The sequence below is a fragment of the Micrasema longulum genome, unplaced genomic scaffold (assembly GCF_059751315.1).
Source record: "Micrasema longulum isolate JH-2025_06_02 unplaced genomic scaffold, ASM5975131v1 h1tg001503l, whole genome shotgun sequence".
In the NCBI taxonomy this organism is placed as follows: Eukaryota; Metazoa; Arthropoda; class Insecta; order Trichoptera; family Brachycentridae; genus Micrasema; species Micrasema longulum.
The window spans coordinates 41,207-60,675 of NW_028278687.1; the positions used below are offsets into that span (position 1 = coordinate 41,207).

General features: G+C 30.7%; 1 protein-coding gene across 1 annotated transcript; it reads left to right on the forward strand.

Annotated features, from left to right (window-relative positions):
• The first annotated feature begins 549 nt into the window (after positions 1-549).
• On the forward strand, positions 550-6,678 carry LOC148275147 (uncharacterized protein CG3556-like). Its single transcript, XM_088236098.1, has 4 exons — positions 550-1,310; positions 2,857-2,974; positions 3,899-4,110; positions 6,523-6,678. The coding sequence occupies exons 1-4, from the start codon at positions 1,253-1,255 to the stop codon at positions 6,600-6,602; spliced, it is 468 nt and encodes a 155-aa protein (XP_088092224.1). The 5' UTR covers positions 550-1,252; the 3' UTR covers positions 6,603-6,678.
• Positions 6,679-19,469: the final 12,791 nt, after the last annotated feature.

Here is a 19,469-nt window from a genome sequence, read left to right on the forward strand (position 1 = left end):
CTGCTACGCGTATATTTTGCTATATCTGTACTGTAACTTGATGCATAAGACTGATCTCACAAAATAAAAATGCTGCATTTGGTGTACCAGTCCAGTGCCCTATGCATCACTGAGTGCAAATAAAGAGATGATTGGTGAATTGCATCACCGAACACCCAGGCTTGAGAAAATTCTCATTGTAATGTTTGTGTTCTCACCGGGAATCGAATCCGGGACCTTTCGTGTGTGAGTCAAGCGTCTTGACCACTACCCCACGGAGGCCGCCATGAAAATGTTATTATGTTGGCGGCCTCCGTGGTGTAGTGGTCAAGACGCTTGACTCACGCACGGAAGGTTCCGGGTTCGATTCCCGGTGAGAACACAAAAAATTTCAATGTGATTTTTCTTAAGCCTGGGTGCTCTGTGATATAATTCACCACTGTAATTAGGCCTCCTGGCCTGTTGTGGTGCAAAAAAAAAAAAGTAAAATATGTAAATATGTAAATATTTGTATATAACCACTTACCGACTTTTCTGTGTCTACCGGTCTCGAGACGTACCCGTCTCTTAGTCAAGTCAGAGGTTCTTTTACAGTTATTCTCAATCAGTTTTTCCCATTAGTTCATCCACGGCAAGAAAACCGGATATTTTCCATAACTCTCATATCATTAGGTTGATTTATATGAACCAGTGACGTCGTTAAAATTTGTAAGTTTTTTTAAAAATATTTTTTTTATACATTTTCAGGAAACTTTGCCGTAAAATTGATGTTTCAATTTCATGTAGGTTGTGTTCTGTATTTAATGGTCTAATTAGCATATTTTTATTTCCGATTTCCCATAGGGTTGAACTTCCTCATTCTGTTAACTTCTCATTGTAATCGGGGACGTGGCCTTAAGAGAAGTATCTGAGAGGTGCTTGATACTACATCAGACTTGAAAATACTATCCGAAATAAAAAAATAGAAGAGGAAAAAAATTGCATCGCTAAAAGAACAAAATGAATTGAAATCAGACTATTCATATTTCATATCTCTCTTAGTTAAGTTTTTCACGGTTTAAAGTCACGAATGCCATTAAACGGATTTTTTTTTCACTATCGTGACACTTTATTTCACATAAAAATAATAGTCATAATTAGGAATAATCAGATTATTTCAATAGTTTAACTGTATGTCAATGGTACAACGCACGAGTTCTTAGTGAACATAAAAAAGTATTTTTGCGTTTTTAAAAAAAATAATAATCACTGGATATAAACGACATAATCTACAATGAAACAATTAACAGTAGGCTTTTTACTCTCTGTGCTTTGCCTTTTCATTTTATTAGGTGAGTTTTTATGATTGAGTTTTAATTTTTTTTCAGTTTTTATGCAGCTATATTTGTTGTCTGAATTGTTATTATTTTGTTTTGTAGATTTTTTTTTAATACGGCGTCTTTAAATGCGACACCATTGCGACGATTTCATTGTTGAAACTACTATATTTTTTCTTGATTTTACTTTAGTTCTAACATTTTGGGGATTTAAAGGCGTATTCAAATACATTGAAAATAATTTATTTTTTTTCATGTGAACATACAGTCAACAATGATTAAATAACAAAATAAAGATAAAGTTGAAAGACAGAACAGCAAAGTTTCCAAATAATTACCTATACATATTTAATTATGGTTCATTCGTAGGTGTATGCATGCACATATACATGTAAGAGGTTGTGTTTGTATGAATTTGAATGAGAGTAAGTGTTCGGGTGTGTATAAGCGTGTATATCATTAAAAAGGAAGTAGAAGCGTATCGCAGCCCGACAAAATGAGTCATAATATATTTTAAGTAAATTAAAGGACATGTTAAATATTTTAATAGATGTAAAAAAGATATATTTGAACAAAAACGATAAAAAAGGGGTATTGTGCATATATAGTTCTATAGGGTGGCAAATTGAATAAACAGCTTCTGAAATATTATGTTTTATGTGCCATGTAAAATAAATAACACACAAAGCGGTTATTGTTGGCAAAGTTAGATAATTAAAAAAAATGTAAACAAAATAATTAAAAAATACATTTTGCTATCATGGGATTGTTTTAAGATTATATTTATGACGAGCTAAGTGATCACATAGTGTAAATAGAGTTTCGTGCAATGCATAAACAACCGTATTGTATTTTCGAAGAAAGTGGTAGTGAAGGCGCAGTTAAATGTTTATTGAAACAAAATATACCCTTTTGACTTTAATGACAACGTTATAAAAAAATATATACACATTTTGATGTCGGATAAAGAATACATGTCCGTGTGTGAAACAGAACTAGAACTCACAGGTAAAAATCCCGATAAAGAAATTCAAGTGGGGATAAGTCCGTATAGAATAAGGATTTATAGCGGTCGAGGCGTTTGTCTATCATGCTTGAGGTTCCAGGTTTGATTTCTGGTAGGATAAAATTAAAATATTGATTGAAAACGTGGTTTTACAGGGCAGAATTTAATCATTCCTGGACTAGCATCTAGAGTCTAGAGCGTAAGATTGACCATCTACCTTTATGTAACAGGTAGCTTAGAATAATTTGCGTCTCACATGACTATTATTTTACATTAGGGAAATAACCGTTCCACAGTCAGTGGCTCTGACATTATTGAGCTATTGTTAAATCTGCACTGCATAACACGTTTTGCCTAATGCTTAGAGGAGTAATATCTGCCAAAAGGTAAAGCACTACAGTTAAGACTTTGCGTTGTTTTTTTCTTCTAATAAGATAATAATACATTATAACATTACGAGAAAATTACAATGCACAATAAGTGTCTGGGTTTAATTTTGTTTTATCAAACAGATAAATAGAAACAAGGTTAATTTTTGAAAATTATTTAATTTAGATTCCTCCGATGAGGCGGTTTTTGGATTAAAAAGAAGAAATATAATTCCCGTTTCTTATTCAATTTGGATTGGTAACAATGTATCTTCAACACACCATATCACGGTGTCTGTGGAGAGGTAAGTTTTTTTAGCTATTATAATAAAGACGATGTGATTAGAGTTATAACATGTCTTTTAACTCAATCAGATATTATTCTATGGCCATCGCAGGTAGAGAACTCTTCGACTTCGGATCAGAAATGAAACGATAAGGTCTGTCCATGGTGTTGAAGATGTAGGGAAGTGGTGTAAAAGCGGAAGGCACTTCGAAAGGCATATTGTGCACTGGATTGGAGATACTAGACTTGCAAAAATTGCTGTAGCTGAAAACCCTAGAAGCAGGAGATTAGCGGGAAGGTCACCGAAAAGGTCACCGAAGACAACTAGACGTCATCATTTCAAGACAGCCTACTGTCACAAACAGGTCATTCAACATAGATCAAGAGGAAAAGACTCATAGCAGGATAAAGTCTAGAAAATATTGTGCTAAGCGAAGAAATTAAGAACAATATTTTGAGTTTGTTCAAATTTCTGTAGACAAGGACTGGATTCCACCACTGGTCACACAATCCACCTGGTCCATAAAGAAGTATAGAAATTGAAAAAATAACATTTTCAGGCGTTGCTTAGTATGTAGGTGAAATAATTCAATTAGATGAATCTCACCCGAATAAATAAAGGTTTCAGCTCTCTAACTTCACAAACATCAATAAATGAAAGAATTGAAGGAATACAGATGTTCAAATATGGGCAAAATTGTGAATGTCACACAGTGTGTAAAGTGGCCACTTAAACTAGCCATTGACAGGTCATAAGCCCTGTAGATGCCTAGACTTCTATATTACCTTCTCTTAAATGTTCTTCATATCTGTTGTAATATGTTAATATAAACAGCTCCCCAGGGAGTTAAATCCAGTCCTTGTCTACAAAAATTTGGACAAACTCAAAATATTGTCGAAGAAATTAAGTTTGATAATAATTATGATCGTTACTCATTTGCAGGCCTAAAACGTTTTTTGAAGTGATGCAGATCGCGGGTGATATGGATCCAGATTTTACTTTTGAGTCTGTTGAATATTCCTTTGGGCACTACATTACCAGTATTGGGGGTCACGAAGAAGTTGTTGCGAAAAATACGTTTTGGCTTTTATATATTTTAGAACACAATCCAAACATTGAACGTCCTCCCAATGATGAAAAAATGGCTAATGCTGGTAAGCTCACTTTACTCATGTTTCAATTTATTCAGACAGACGCAAGATAAAAACCATAATTTTAAGATTCATGCAAAACACAAAGTTAAGAGAAGCTTTATCGACAATATAAATATTAGGTTGCGACACTGTTCTAATTCACTAGTGTTTTTTTTAAAAGATAACCCCCTCAGCCTCTATTTAGAGGCTTGTCAGCAGATGGGAAAGAGGAGATATGGAAAGAGGTTATGAAAAATGCACCACAACACCCAGACCTATTGAGAAACAAATCTTTCTTGAATTCCTTTCTCACAACTGACGGGAATCGAACCCGCGACGCCAGTTGCACAGTTAGCCGTCCAACCAACTGCGCCTGTCTAATATTGTATACCTTCGTATAATATGTACGATTATTGAATGATTTTGTTTTTGGCTTTGAGTTAATTATCGTATTAAGTTATTCTTTAATACCTACATAATTCAAATAAATCCAACCTTATAGTCCTATTTCAAATTTTCAACTCACTCTTTGATGCGCCTGAACTACTGAGCTCAATAAAATTAAATATCCTAACTAGAAACCTCAGACAAAACTTACTCTTTCATACCGATAATTATAGAACTAACTATGGTTTTTATTCCCCTATGTCCAAAATTCTTAGGTCTGCCAACAAACATACCAGTCTTGATTTCTTTGATAACAAGTTGTTTTCTTTCAAACGATCATTAAATCAAATTCAATTATAAACACCTCTCTCTCGCTTCCACTCCCACAAAGTTTACTATAAATAATTGAGTGTTTCTACTTTTTTAATAATAATTTTCTATGTATAAATGTGTCCATAAAAATGCCCATTCGGCGTATATATAAATAAATAATTAGAGGTTTAACTTTTTTAGGAAAATTAAAGATAAGTAAAACATCGTCGGCCAAAGTCTAAAACACGAATCCGCTAAATCGTCATTTTGAAGTTCAAAGCTTATACTTGTAGGCATTATAAACACAAATATCATGTTCTTACTACCCTACTTTTATAATAATAATAATAATAATTATAGTTTATAAACAAAAATAACAATTACTTCATCTACTTCATACATACTTAGGTAATAGATATCTCTGGATCATGTCTAGTCTGCCTAACTAGGTACAGCCTGTTTTAAGGCAGATTTTTTATGCAAAAATAAACAATTACATTACTACCTACTAGATAATTTACTATACAGTTATATAATATTAATTTATTATTTAAGAATGTATTTTGAGTAAGTTTTCCGATTTTTCTTGACCTAAGCCCAGTAACCAATTTTTTACAAATTTATTAAATTGAATCCGGGTCATGGTTTTGCAATCTTTGGGTAACATGTTGAATATTTTGGGGCTCAGAAACCTGAAATTTTTTTGCCCGAATTCAGTGTTTGTGATAAACCCCGTGACTCATCCTTTAGTTTGTTTTCTGACTGCATTCAACTCCCTGGGAAGCTTTTTATATTAAAATATTACAACAATTATATAAATGAAATATATTTGTTTATATTTACATATAACAACAAATATATAAAAAAAAGATAAATACATCTGGTCCATGAAGAAGTATAGAAATTGAAAAAATAAAATTTTTAGGCGTTGCCTAGTATGTACGTGAAATAATTCAATTAGATGAGTCTCACCCGCATAAATAAAAGTTTCAGCTCTTTAACTTCACAAACATCAACAGATAAAAAAATTGAAGGAATAAAGATGTTTAAATATGGGCAGAATGGTGAATGTTACACAGTGTTTAAAGTGGCCACATAAACCAGCCATTGACAGGTCATAAGCCCTGTAGATGCCTAGACTTCTATATTACCTTATCTTAAATGTTTTTTATCTCTATTGTGATATGATAATATAAACAGCTCCCCAGGGAGTTCAATCCAGTCCTTGTCTTCAAAAGTTTGGACAAACTCAAAATATTGTTAGTAAATCCACCTGGTCCATTAAGAAACATAGAAATTGAAAAAATAACATTTTCAGGCGTTGCCTAGTATGTAGGTGAAATAATTCAATTAGATGAATCTCACCCGCATAAATAAAGGTTTCTGCTCTTTAACTTCACAAACATAAACAGATGAAAGAATTGAAGGTATATAGATGTTAAAATATGAACCAAATGATGAATGTTACGCGGTGTGTAAAGTGGCCACTTAAACCAGCCATTGACAGATCATAAGCCCTGTAGGTGCCTAGACTTCTATATTATCTTCTCTAAAGCTTTCTTCATCTCTGTTGTAATATGTCATCCAAATACCCATGTTTTAATAGACAATTATAATAAAATGCATACTAAGCTATATAAAAACAATAACATGAATTCATAAAAGTAATATTATTGAATTTTAAAATTGAATCGCTTCTTTTATATTAAAATATAAACATGCTTTTCCCAACAGGCGTAGATGATATTCAAGTTGAGGCATCAAAACATTATCTCTTCTGGTATAAAAATTATGTCGACAAACATCCCAAATGACAAGGTCTACGATACTTACAATTAATTCATTCTTTAACCTTCCACATGTTTACATATTTTTGAAATACAGTGTTTTTACGATGTAAGATGTTTTTTTACTAAACAATAATTTAATGAACTCAATGAACGAGAGAATAATATGGGAGGCGGAATGCTGGCTGGTGGTCTCCTGGAAGCGTTTGATGAAGACCACATGCTCCAGTGAGAGTTAATATAGAAAATAAGAAAAATAGTATAATTATTTAGTATAATTAGATAAAAAACAAATTACGAGTTACACTTATTTGTTTATAAATTTGTATAAACCGCTTAATTTTTTTAATAACACAGTTTTTAATAACAGTGTTAACTGTTAAATTCCTGACGATGAGGTAGTAACCTCGAAACCGGTCGAAGTGTAATTAAAAAAATGAAGTGGTTTACACAAATTTATAAACAAATAAGTGTAAAATGTCATACCACAAAGTGAAAAATGTTTTTGATAACAATAATAAATTACGAGTTCATTATTATGTTCATTAATTCTGTAAGATATCTATTTATGTAACTAGGTTGAGGTCCTGTGGTAATATTGTGGATTCACAGGTTAAAGGTTTGAGGTTCAAATCCCACTTTACCTCAACTTGATTCCCATTTTTCCAACACAAGTTATTTACGACACTTAGTTATACGAATGGTCTGAAAAAGTATTTTGGTAGATAAAGAGAACTAAAAATGTATTTTTGATTTCTTCAAACAGTTCTTTGAGCCCAAAAATGTTTTTTTTATTTTTAATAGTTTAAACTTGTAACTTAAATTCAGAATATATTCTTTGGTTGGTTACACTAATGATTTTCGAGTAAAACACAGATTGAATTAACGCGAATAATAAAGAGTTTCATCATATACGAGTACAAACAGTACCGTTAAAACCACGAAGGTTTTTAATAAAAATGTGGGAAAAGTGGATTAGTCTTTTTTATACATTTATTTGACAATTATAGACTGCTTTAACTTACGGGCTGTTTTTTAACCCATTACGTAATGCCTGTTATTAATGTAAATATAAGTTAGAAGTTAATTAGTAAAAAGCAGAAAGCTGCTGAACTGCCGTATATACAGAAAAATTGTTCCATATTATCCGCAGGGGCCGTATACAGTAAGCGAATTCTCCTAATAATGGGTGAATTCTGACTTGCATTTGTACGGTTTCTGGGTGCGTAAAACATTGCATGAGATTTCGCTCTCGTATAATTATTGGAAACATACGAACTGATCTCTTTTATAAATGTTATTAAATATTTGTATATAACCACTTACCGACTTTTCTATGTCTACCGGTTTCAAGACGTACCTGTCTCATCGTCAGCAGACCAATTTGACCAACATGCATGGGTACGTCTCGAAACCGGTAGACATGGAAAAGTCGGTAAGTGGTTTTATACAAATATTTAATAGTATGATAAAATGTTTGACCACAAAGTTAATGCTTTAAATATTAATGATAGTAATAATAACTCTATTCATTAATAATAGTATAATGCTCTTTCAGTATATTTGGATTATTCATACTTCTTGAATTAACCCTATAGAAGTGTTTCCCGAGAAAAAAATTGACGGCGAGATTTGAGGGGGTTTTAATCCAGCATCCCTTAAGGGTATTACTTGCAAACCCGGCAAAATCCATCTTTCTTTATTTTGAGCAAATCACAAAATACTGAAAGAATACTTAACTTCAACTTTTGCTTTAAACTTATTTTTTTATTATAATCGGTAAGTATTTTATACGTAAGTAGTGATGACATATGCATGATTATATCAAGAATCAGTAGTAAAAAAATACATTTCATATAAGACATTACAAATTTTGCAATACTCAAGTAGAGGTTGCCATGTTTGTAACAAAGGCAATAATTTAATTTTTTTCAATTTTGGATTTTGCCGGGTTTGCAAGTAGTACCCTTAATTATGGATACTAGAAAGGATAATTATTATTTTCTTTAAGAGAGAGAAAATTGCTTTTAAACCTTCTCTTTTTCAAGGATGTGATTTGAACAGTATTTTAGTATACTGCAAACTAGTAACATACAATGTGAACATTGCAGTTTAAAGTTTAGATCAACTCGGTTAATCTAATTATTTTAACATTTTTTTTAATGCAGTGTTTAATTTTAAGTATTTATTATATATTTTTATAGAAAAAATATATAAATTGGTGAATCTCTAAAATATTATAGAATCTAGTTATTTGCAGATGAGACACTAGTTTACATATCGGGAGATAATTATGAATCATTGATAAATAATATTAATAGTGATTTAGAAAATATTTAAGTATCGTTTAAAGTAAATAAGTAAAAATTAAATATCGCAAAAATGAAATACATGAATATTGGGAGAAAAAAACTATGCCAAAAATACAGTTTTATTATTTGTAAGCTTCGCTTAGCTTAAAATTCTGTGGATAAAATAAAGTATCTCGGAGTTTGCTTAAAAAATATTTAAATTTCAAAACACATTCTAAATTTGAAACAATAAAAAAATCAATTCTGGGATGATTAAGAAATGTAAGAGATCTAAAGAAAGGTGGTTTTTATATAGGTAAAACAATCACATATCCACACAAAAATTACAGTTCTTTAATTTTTTTTTATTTTATGAAGGGAAAACTAAAAATATACAAACCCTTCAAAATACGGTGATGAGGATTATAGTCAAAAGAAATGTGTATTCTAATGTAAGTAATGATGCACCAAAAAATTATCTCTATCAAAGTAAAGCAACAAATAAAATATTACATAGCAATTAACATAGATGAAGTAATTAAAAGAACAAATAAAATAAAAAACATAATCAAATTTAACCGACACTGTCCCACATATGAAACTAGGGATAAAAAAATATAAGATTACTAATGACGAGAAAACCAAAGTTTCGAAACTTATTGTTTAGGGAATTGAAGCTGTACAATGAGTTACCTGAAGAAATAAAAGAAACATAATGTTTTAAATTAATTTGAAAAATGAGAATTTTCGATAAAAAATGTTATTAAAATTTATATAAGTTATTAAGATTTCATGAACTAATTGAATAAAGATATTTTTATTTACGAAAAGCTTTATATAAGCTCAATGAAATCCGGCGTCGCGACGCGGCAGAGCGTTTGTTACCACAACAATCGCGTTAATGTATTATATTAATTAGTTTCTTCCAAAAATAGTCATTAAAAGAGTCTATTCAGCTTTCGGGTCCACTGTTAATTACATCTGGGCTCTTAATGTTATCACATCAGCCGTAAAATCATTCCCATGCGGAACTAGTGAGATGAATCTGTAGTCTGTGTGGGCTGGAGCTTTGTTCTCTGGTGGGAAGGGCGGCGACATAAAGAGACGGATCCATTACCTAATTGGGGCCTTGAGTAGCAGGACTGGATTGAAGGTACAAAATGGGGTCCCGAATATTGCATTTAAAACACTAGTAAATTATATTGGCAAGATAGAACTATTATTCATTTGTGGAAACTAATTTTCCACCAATATACAATATTTAACCAATCCAAATATTTGAAGATATTGGATCGAATCTTTGTTTAATTGATTTTCAAAAAATCTCTTAATTTTTACTATTTTTTTGCGTATTGCTATAAATAATATGGTACATACAAAAAATAATTTAAAAAATACTTTTATAAATTAAAGTGACCTCACCGATAATATGTATATTTAAACCCGGATTCCCTGCGAGAAATAAGCGTCAAACAATTTGAAATAAAATTTGTTTATTAAAAGTTAAAGTTTTCAGTAATTTTGTCTACATTTACACTTGATCAAATACTAATTCGTTGATTTACACAATACCACTGATCAAAAAAAAATATTTAACAAGTTAAAATAATCCGGCCATAATAACAAAAAAACGGAATTGTACACACAATATGAGGTTGTTTTTTAATTTAAAAGATTTATTTAAGTCGCGTGCGAAAAAAAACAAATTATCTATTCTATCCAGGCACGTTAAAATTAATCAATATAATAATTAATAATATAAGGTGTTTAGTAGCAGGTGAATGTATTCATCTTAATAGTTAATGCTAGCAAATACATCCCTTGTCATTAGAAGGGTAATGAATAATTTATCACAATTATTGCATGATCAGGAACCTAAATGAATTGGATTGAGATTATGTTTTATCAAGATATCTGAGGGTACAAGAATCAAACTTAGAAATCTCCATTGAAGGAGTTACTGAGATATTTATACTTTAAATTATGCTATTATTTAGGTGAGTTGGTTTCTAGGTAAAGTTTATTTTAACATCGACAACTAATTTTCGGCTTTTGGTTGAGATTTCCAAGTTTCTCTCTAATACCCTCATTTGCTGTTGTAATAATTGTTTCTGTTAAAATAAACTGATAACGTAGAAAAAATATATATACGTCAAACTGAAAAATTCACTTATAAAATATTTAATAAAGTTTACAAACAACAAAAGGTTGCAGTGATGTCTATTTATACAGTAAAGGTAATAAAGTAAGGTAAATAAAGACACAACACAAGTTATTCAAGTTTGCGATAACTTTTTTGCAAAGTGTAAATAAATAATTTCATCAATAAGTAACAAATGATATTAAAATAAGTAAGTAACAGTGTAAATAACAATCAAAAATGAGAAGACAAAATTTCGTTAACAAATTTCCCTTATAATAAATTATAAATAATACTATGTTCTTTTATTTTTTAAACAAAAAGGCAAAAAACTATGTCAACTAACGAAATAGTTAAGAAGTGTGTAATTGTAACATTATTTATTATTTATTATGTATGCAGACAACTGTAAGAATTCCATATTAAATTTGGTAATGTATTCAAAATGAAACACGGTTTATTGGATTTTAATTTTATTGAATTTTTTTTAACATACAAGAGCGTATATTGAGACGCGTTTCGTGTTTTTAGTTGTATATAAATCTACAATAATTAAAGAGCAAATGTTTTAAGCATATAAAGAAACTTTTTAAATATATAAGTTAGTTTCAAAATGTCCTAATAAGACGAAACGCGTCACAATATACGCTCTTGTTTATTTTTAGAAATGTAGTAGAATTAAAATCCAATAAACGTGTTGTATTTTGGATTCATTACCGAACATTATTTTTTGCTGAAATTATTCAGAACTTGACATATTTCTTGATTGAATTATTGCTAAAGAAATATTCGCATTATAATGAGACTAATATCTCAACAGAGACAAAAAAACTTTTTTTTTAAGAGAGATATCTTAACCGAAATGAAAGAACTATTAAGGAATGTGGAAATCTATGCATTTACAGAGTTTATGATATTTCCTGCGCTGGTTTAAGTAATCATAGTTTACACACGGCATAATATTTACCATCCTGCTAATTTTTGAGATTTTTATATGTACACAACTTGCGGCAGTTTTATAAATATTCTGTAAAAGCAGGCGTCCTTTATTTGACGCTTTTTCGTAAGTGACATCCGTTGACTTTTTATTGATTTTTTAAAAATATTTTTCTGTTTCATATTTCTCTTTAGATAAAATCCCAAAAAATGATGATTCCAGTATTGGTTTACAAACATTTAGACGGACTTACCAAAATATTATAAATACTTTGTTCAGAGTAAGTGAAACCTAAAAAATAAAATAAAATAAAGTAAATAAATTTGGATATTATTTTCATTTGGCTGGTGCCAATCAGCTTTGTGACATGAAGCCGTATGTTTACTTCGTATACCAGTTTTAATATTACATCGACAGATGTAGACAAATCAATCCGGGGACGTTTTGAAGCGTGCCGAGGGAGGTTTTTATGAAATCTACTTATTTTATGTAGGGGTAGATCACCCCCGGGCGAGATGTCTTTAAGAAAAGGGTGTAAAACGATTCAAATACGTCCTTAACAGATGTGTTAGAATAGTGATGAGAATTACATCTGGGATTTTGTAAAACTGATAAATAATTTCCCCCCGTTAAAAATACATATAACGAACTGTAAAGTCATGCTATTAAGAATTGTTGGCACTAAAAAAAAAAAAAATCATTTGTGAACGTCTTATAAAGAAGATGAGTATAAATAATAATTATAAATAATTATATTATCTGAGTCCGGGTGGATGAAGAAAACAGTTCTGTGTGTGAATTAGAACTTGAATCCCGGAGCGTTTCTGACTCGATAGCTACTCTCAGGTTAAAATCTTGAATAAAGAGATAAGTCCGCCTCGTTGACGTATTTGCTATTTTATTACTATTATTTTCGAGGTCCCGGGATTGATTCCTGGGAAGGTAGACATGAATTCTCGATTAAAAAGGTGGTTTAACACTGTAATATTTTTCCACCTTACCTACATGTAATAATGATCGACATAAGCTGCATTTGGTGCAACAATGCAGTGTCCTATGCACCAATTAGTGTGTTCTTTTTTTAGTGGCTTGTCGGATCCCCTTGACGTTGGCAATCAATACAGCAAAAGCATATGTATCTGTCCTACGCTACTTTTACATTTCGCAGCCATGACGACGGCTTATTGATGTACTCACCGAAGTGATTCTTGGGCCAGAGTGGTTTCCCGTTGCCTTCTCTGGTGGATTTTTCTGTCGGAGTTACCTTCCCTTATCTGGTTGGTTTTGAGGCGCCAAAATCTCGCCTTTCATCCTCTCGTTATCTGCTGTGATCACACCGCTATGAGTGTGATCGCATTGCCCAGGGTTCGCGACGCTAACGAGTCGGACCAGTCAGTAGTGTTGCCGGTAGAATGCAACTAGGCGTTCGCAGCATTTTACAGAATCACATCCTATATCATTAGTGTGTTAGAGTAAAAAATATTAATTTACTGTCTTAGAACTGGGAAGTTAGGCAGTTTATGTAAGAAAATTACCACTATCACGCCATTTCTCCATAATGTTAGGCAGAGAAAATGGACCACCGCTCACGTCTGTCATATATTTCTAGCTTCTTCCACATTTATGCATCTTATTTATTTAATTGATTAATTTTATTTGTTTTATTCATTTTATGAGTGCACCACAACAGGCCTGGAGGCCCAATTACAGCGGTGAATTAAATCACAGAACACCCAGGGTTGAGAAAAATCACATTTTAATTTTTGTGTTCTCACCGGGAATCGAACCCGGCACCTTCCGTGCATGAGTCAAACGTCTTGACCACTACACCACGGAGGCCGCCTACATACACACTTATCTGCTTTTGACATGACCAGACTTAAGATTTTTGTTTTTCTGATCATGCCACATCTTCCTTGGTCGTCCCTGAAGCACATTTCAAAATATGTATGCATATTTTAACTGCTCATTAAACCCATTGTTTATTTAACTCAATGTAAATTTTTATTGTAAGTATGTACCCTTAAATAAATTAATAAAATATATATTCATGATAATTTATTTATTTTTCCGTGTTTCTTTGTAAGTTAGAAATTTTATGATTGTGTCAACAATCCACGTTCTCTAATCTCTAGTAACGAGAGGACCTATTTAATACCTCTTTGCCGCTCTAATTCTCTTGCCTCCTCTTTCACAGTTGTAGCTGCCCGACTGTGGAATAATCTACCCACTTATGTTAGAGATGCTCCTTCTTTATTTACATCTAAATCACGATTGAAATGTCACGATCTTAATGTTTAAGTTGTTCTTTTTTCTTTTTCTTTCCTTCCCATTACCTCTTCTCTTCTCTCCTCTCTTCATAGTTAAGTGTAAATTTTTGGTTAATTTTTGCTTTAAATTTTTGTATCAAATTATATGATTTTGCGTAATTACCTCGAATATGTCCATGTACTTGTAATGTTCTCAAACTGAACGGTTAGAATAGGTAAAAATAAATTGCCTTAAGGCAATACGCCCGCCCTTATATATATAAAATTGGCACATGTAAATAAAGTGTTAAATAAATAAACCTCATAACAAAACTTCCGTCAGTCTGAATTCTATGTAATTACGAAAAAACAAATTCACTACAATATCTTTGTTACATATTTATTGTTAGAATGAAAATCAGTTATAAAAATCATTTTGTAATCGTCTATATTATGCATTTTTATTTGTAAGGAAAGTTTGCTCAGCTACAACCACCTGTTAAATTTGCCAAATCTTGACCATAATCTGAGCTTAAGACCTGAAATTGGCTTAACCAACAGGATAGTCAATTAGTGAGAAACTTCCTATAAACAGCCGGTCAGGTACTCGAGGTAAGAACCTTGAGCACTAGCTTAGCTAATCAGTTTCTGGAGTACCTACAGGATGCAATGTACACATGATCCAGGATCTACCGTGTTTAGTCTTACCTGATCTCGTGGTTTGTAAACTCACAATAAACCTTACGGATTACCAAGACCTGTTTATTATTCAGATCAGGTGAAATACGAGTAATTTGAAAACATTGGACGGTAGTTTTCAGAAGCTTGATTAGTTTAAGTTTTATTAATTTATTTTTGGAACGATAACAAATTACTAACAAAACCACACTGATTAAAAGCTTTTGTCACATTTGGATTTCTTCGTTATATCATAAAATTTGATCAATCCGACGACTTTTACAACGTGAAATAATTTCCTTATTCTCTTGTTGAAACTGTTATGTATATTTTGAAAAGTCCGTTAATATTGTACTTTACCGAATTATCAGAATACCAGATTTTAAAGAAATACCATTAAAAATACTGTTAATTCCACTTGTATAGAAAGATTTGGAAATCGTCATAATGAAGTGTTTAGTTAACCAATACGATAGTACGTTCTTGATACCAAACTTAGTTTAAAATGCTTATATAAAGAGAGTGCATGCATGTATTATAGTGCTTTTGTTTTGTAGGTGTATATGAATAATCTCACTTTGATCCTATTAAAATTGTATTAGAATTCGTTGCATCTATATGTGGATATATGATATTTGTTCTTATCAAATCGGAAGAGGTTGTTCCGCTTTTGAAACCAATCGACTTATTATTTAAGATGTTTTCGATCGAGGCGGTATGAGTCTACAGACTCTAATTGAAAAATCTTGGACAAGAAATATAGCCAATTCGGCGTTTTAAAAATGGGCGGTTAGTGACGCTAGCTTTTAAAAAGTGTTAAACAAAGCAAACTAGAGTGCTTTGCCACATTGTGTATTGTTTAGCGCGTGCTCACATTCATTTGATTTTACAGTTCCACAAATTAAATGGCGATTTAATTGATAATACTATTTTCATCTCTCCTACACTGAATACAGAAAATTCCTCATAAGCGTTGCATTTCTTAAAAATATGTTAGTTATCAGGTTTTATTACTTTTTACATGATTTTTATTAAATTTGTTTTTATATTAAAATTTTTAACACTTTTTTATAATTTTGAAAATTACTTGTTATTCCTTAATTTATAATATTTTTTTGATTTTCGAGGTAGTATTTTTTGTTCTCATTTCTTATTTTTTTTTTTATTAAATGTCTCTTTATGTACATGATTTAAATTTGATGAATGTAAATTTAATTTTAATATTATTAACAAATAACACAAGATATATAGAACATTTTAGAGAATGAAGTTTGGGAGCAACAATAAAATGCTTTGCACCTACAGCCAATCTACTAAACAAAATGATTTTTTTGCCATTAAAAATACACGCGCTAAATATATAGATAGATAAATAATAGAGTAGACTCTTTAAACCTACTCTCCAAAATCAATTTCAATGTTTTATTTATTTAACTTTTTGCACATGATGTTATTTGTACATTGGCGGGCTTATTGCCAAATGGCAATTTCTTCCAACCAACCAATAAAATAAAAGTTTTATTTTTATAATTCAAGTGAGAGAACATATTCAATTGAAAAAAATATTAAAAAGCTAAAGATATATAAAAATAGAAATAAACGTATTTGTTTATAAATTACCTTAAATCAAAACTAAAACTCAATGGGAAAAAGGGAAAAAGAGGAAAGAAGAAAAAGGAAAGGAGGAGAGATTAAGTAAGAGAAAGGAGATGTTTCTTCAGACGTGATTTAAACAGATATAATGTAGTAATATCTTTGATGGTGGATGGGGGATGATTCCACAGTCGAGCCGCATGGACACTATATGAGTTAGAGAAGAAAGAGGAATTGTGGATGGGTATTAAGTGAGTGCCTTGAGAATTAGAACGAAGAGGTAAACCATGAACTGATAAGCGTTGAAATTTTTCACGCAGGTATATAGGAGCGTTAGGACTATGAAGTACATTGAACAGAAGTGAGAGGGAGTGGTAGTCTCTCCGCTGTCTAATTTTGAGCCATTTCAGTTGCCTACGATAATCAGAAATGTAGTCATATTTTCTAAAACCAAAAATGTACCTTATGCATGTATTCTAAAGTCGTTCAAATTTATCGAGTTGCTCACAGCTTAAATCAGTCATGGAAACATCAGCGTAATCTAGAATGGGTAGTAGTAAAGTTCCCTTTCGCGTGACAAGAAATAAATATTTATTCAATCTATCAGACTGTAGCACTGTACAACATGTTCAATACTATTTTCTCTGTCGTTCTTGCTCAAATTATAATATTTTTTTCCCACCTATTGATATATTTAACGAATCCCTTAATAAAAAAGAAAATAAATTAAGACTCATTCTATCTGGCCGCGATACGCTCCCACTTGCTTTTTAATGATGCACACGCTGAACACTTACCCTCACACAAATACACACAAACCAACTTTTTTCATGTATTGTATATACATGCACACAATTGAAAATGTACCAAACTTTATTTTTTATTTATGTAGAAACTTTGCTAGTCTGCCTTTAAACCATATTTTTATTTTGTAATTTAATCATTGATGCCTGTATATTTCTGTAAAATAGAAAAATAAATAAATGGGAGTCTTAGCATTTACGTTGCGTATGACTTGTCATTAGCTGGTTTAAGTGCCCACTTTACACACTGTGCAAAATTCAATTGAAAATCCATATTTCTTGAATTCTTCTAAAATCTGTTGATTATAGTGACGTAAAAGATCTGAAACAATTATTGTTGTGAAGAGATTCATTGCCTACAAGCATTTGTACAAACTCAACATACTGTAAATGATAATTTTGTTTTCGAATAATTTATAATAATAAACGTATTTTTTTGAATAATTATTGATTTTATTTTATTACCGGGAGTATTATATTATAATGTAATGAATAAATAATCATTCACCCTGAAAAATTTCAATACACTTTTTGAATATGAAATTTTATCTTATTTTGAAATTCTTCAAGGATTTTATTGAAAAATTGTTTGATTTTCCTATTTTTTTTTAACCTCAAAGGCCAGGGAAGCCTCATTACACCAAACACACCAGCTTAAGAAACATCACATTAATTTTTGAGTTTTCACCGGGAATCGAACCCGGAATGTTCTATGCGTGGATCAAGCGTCTTAATCACCATATCATGAAGTAAAAATATTAAATTTCAAAAAGTAATAAACGCTCAATAAATGAAATAAAATCGGTTTATTTTCACACTTGTCTGAAGATATCGTGGTGCGGATCAGTACTAAACATTATTTTTTAATATAATATTCGAACATCAGTTTCCCATCAACCATATCCTTATCACTTTTCTTTCATCATATTTTGGTTCAGCTAATAGCCTCCGGAACACGCGTTACCAGCCACAATGTGAAAATGATTCAAGTTTTTCTGCATCTGTTGCAGAAACTTACTCAGCCTAAATCGAAACCTTTTTTGTAAATAAATGGCCTCATAATCCTTAACGGCTCCTTAACTGTTAAAAGTATTTGATATTTACAATTAAAAAGAATATCTAGAAATTAAAAATAATTAAATTTCATGTTTTGAAATCAAACCAGTAGTATTATATATTCATTATACGTATATTTTTTATTTTTTATTCAGACAATCGCAGATTTTTTCCTGGTTCTTGGTAGCTAGGAATTTCCAGTGGTAAATCGAAACTATTTTTAATGTTTATTTGAGGTAAATCGCATTTTTTTGTAAGCTATTGCCCTGTTATATTTGTGTTCTGTGCACAATTGTATAGATAAAGACGGAAGAATGATGGTTAATAAAATATTATGCTATTACAACTGTATAAAGTCACCACTTTAAAATCAGCTTATGAAAGGTCGTAATCTCTAAAAACCCCATAACTTTCTCATATCTTTTCGAAAAAATATACCCACAGATTTTTTAAATATGAAAAAATTTTAATAGTCTCAGTGTTATTTAATTTCATAACTGGTAAAAAAAATAGTTTACAAAATAAATATGTTTAAGACATGTTAAACAAATTTTCATAAAATGTTCTTTAGAAGTTATAATTTTAAAAAAACATTTGGAGATATTTAGATGTTAAAACATGTTAACTCCTTAACTTTTAACACTTTAACACAAAATTAAAATGTTTGAAATTGAATTGAAAATTAAAATTCCAAAATTATTATACGAGTATAATATCCCGAAAACCATTTTCACTCTAAAAAAAACAGAAAAAATATACCAATTTTGTACCATTTAGGAAATGCTAATTATTACATCTATTTTATAGATATTTTTTTATTTATTTCATTTATTTATTCAATTTTTTGTACATAATGTTATTTGTACATTACACGTCAATGTACAAATAACATTGCCAAATGGCAATTTCTTCCAAATGTTGGTTGGAAGAAATTATAGTTTTATTTTCATAATTCAAGTTACATAACATATTTAATAGAAAATAATGATTAAAAAGCTGAAGATATATAAAAATAGAAATAAACGTATTTGTTCATAAATTACCTTAAATAAAAACTATTACTCAATGGCATTATTATAAATTATTATATGCATGCTTGAAAAATAAACCCGTTTAAAAAAATGTGTGCAACCGAAAATTCTTTTAA

Bases quoted from the DNA above. Each gene is read 5' to 3' on its own strand.
- LOC148275147 (XM_088236098.1), top strand. From the start codon at position 1,253: ATGAAACAATTAACAGTAGGCTTTTTACTCTCTGTGCTTTGCCTTTTC. The intron at 1,311-2,856 runs GTGAGTTTTTAT...TATTTAATTTAG, and splicing joins TTGCCTTTTCATTTTATTAG to ATTCCTCCGATGAGGCGGTT. The intron at 4,111-6,522 runs GTAAGCTCACTT...TTTTCCCAACAG, and splicing joins TGAAAAAATGGCTAATGCTG to GCGTAGATGATATTCAAGTT.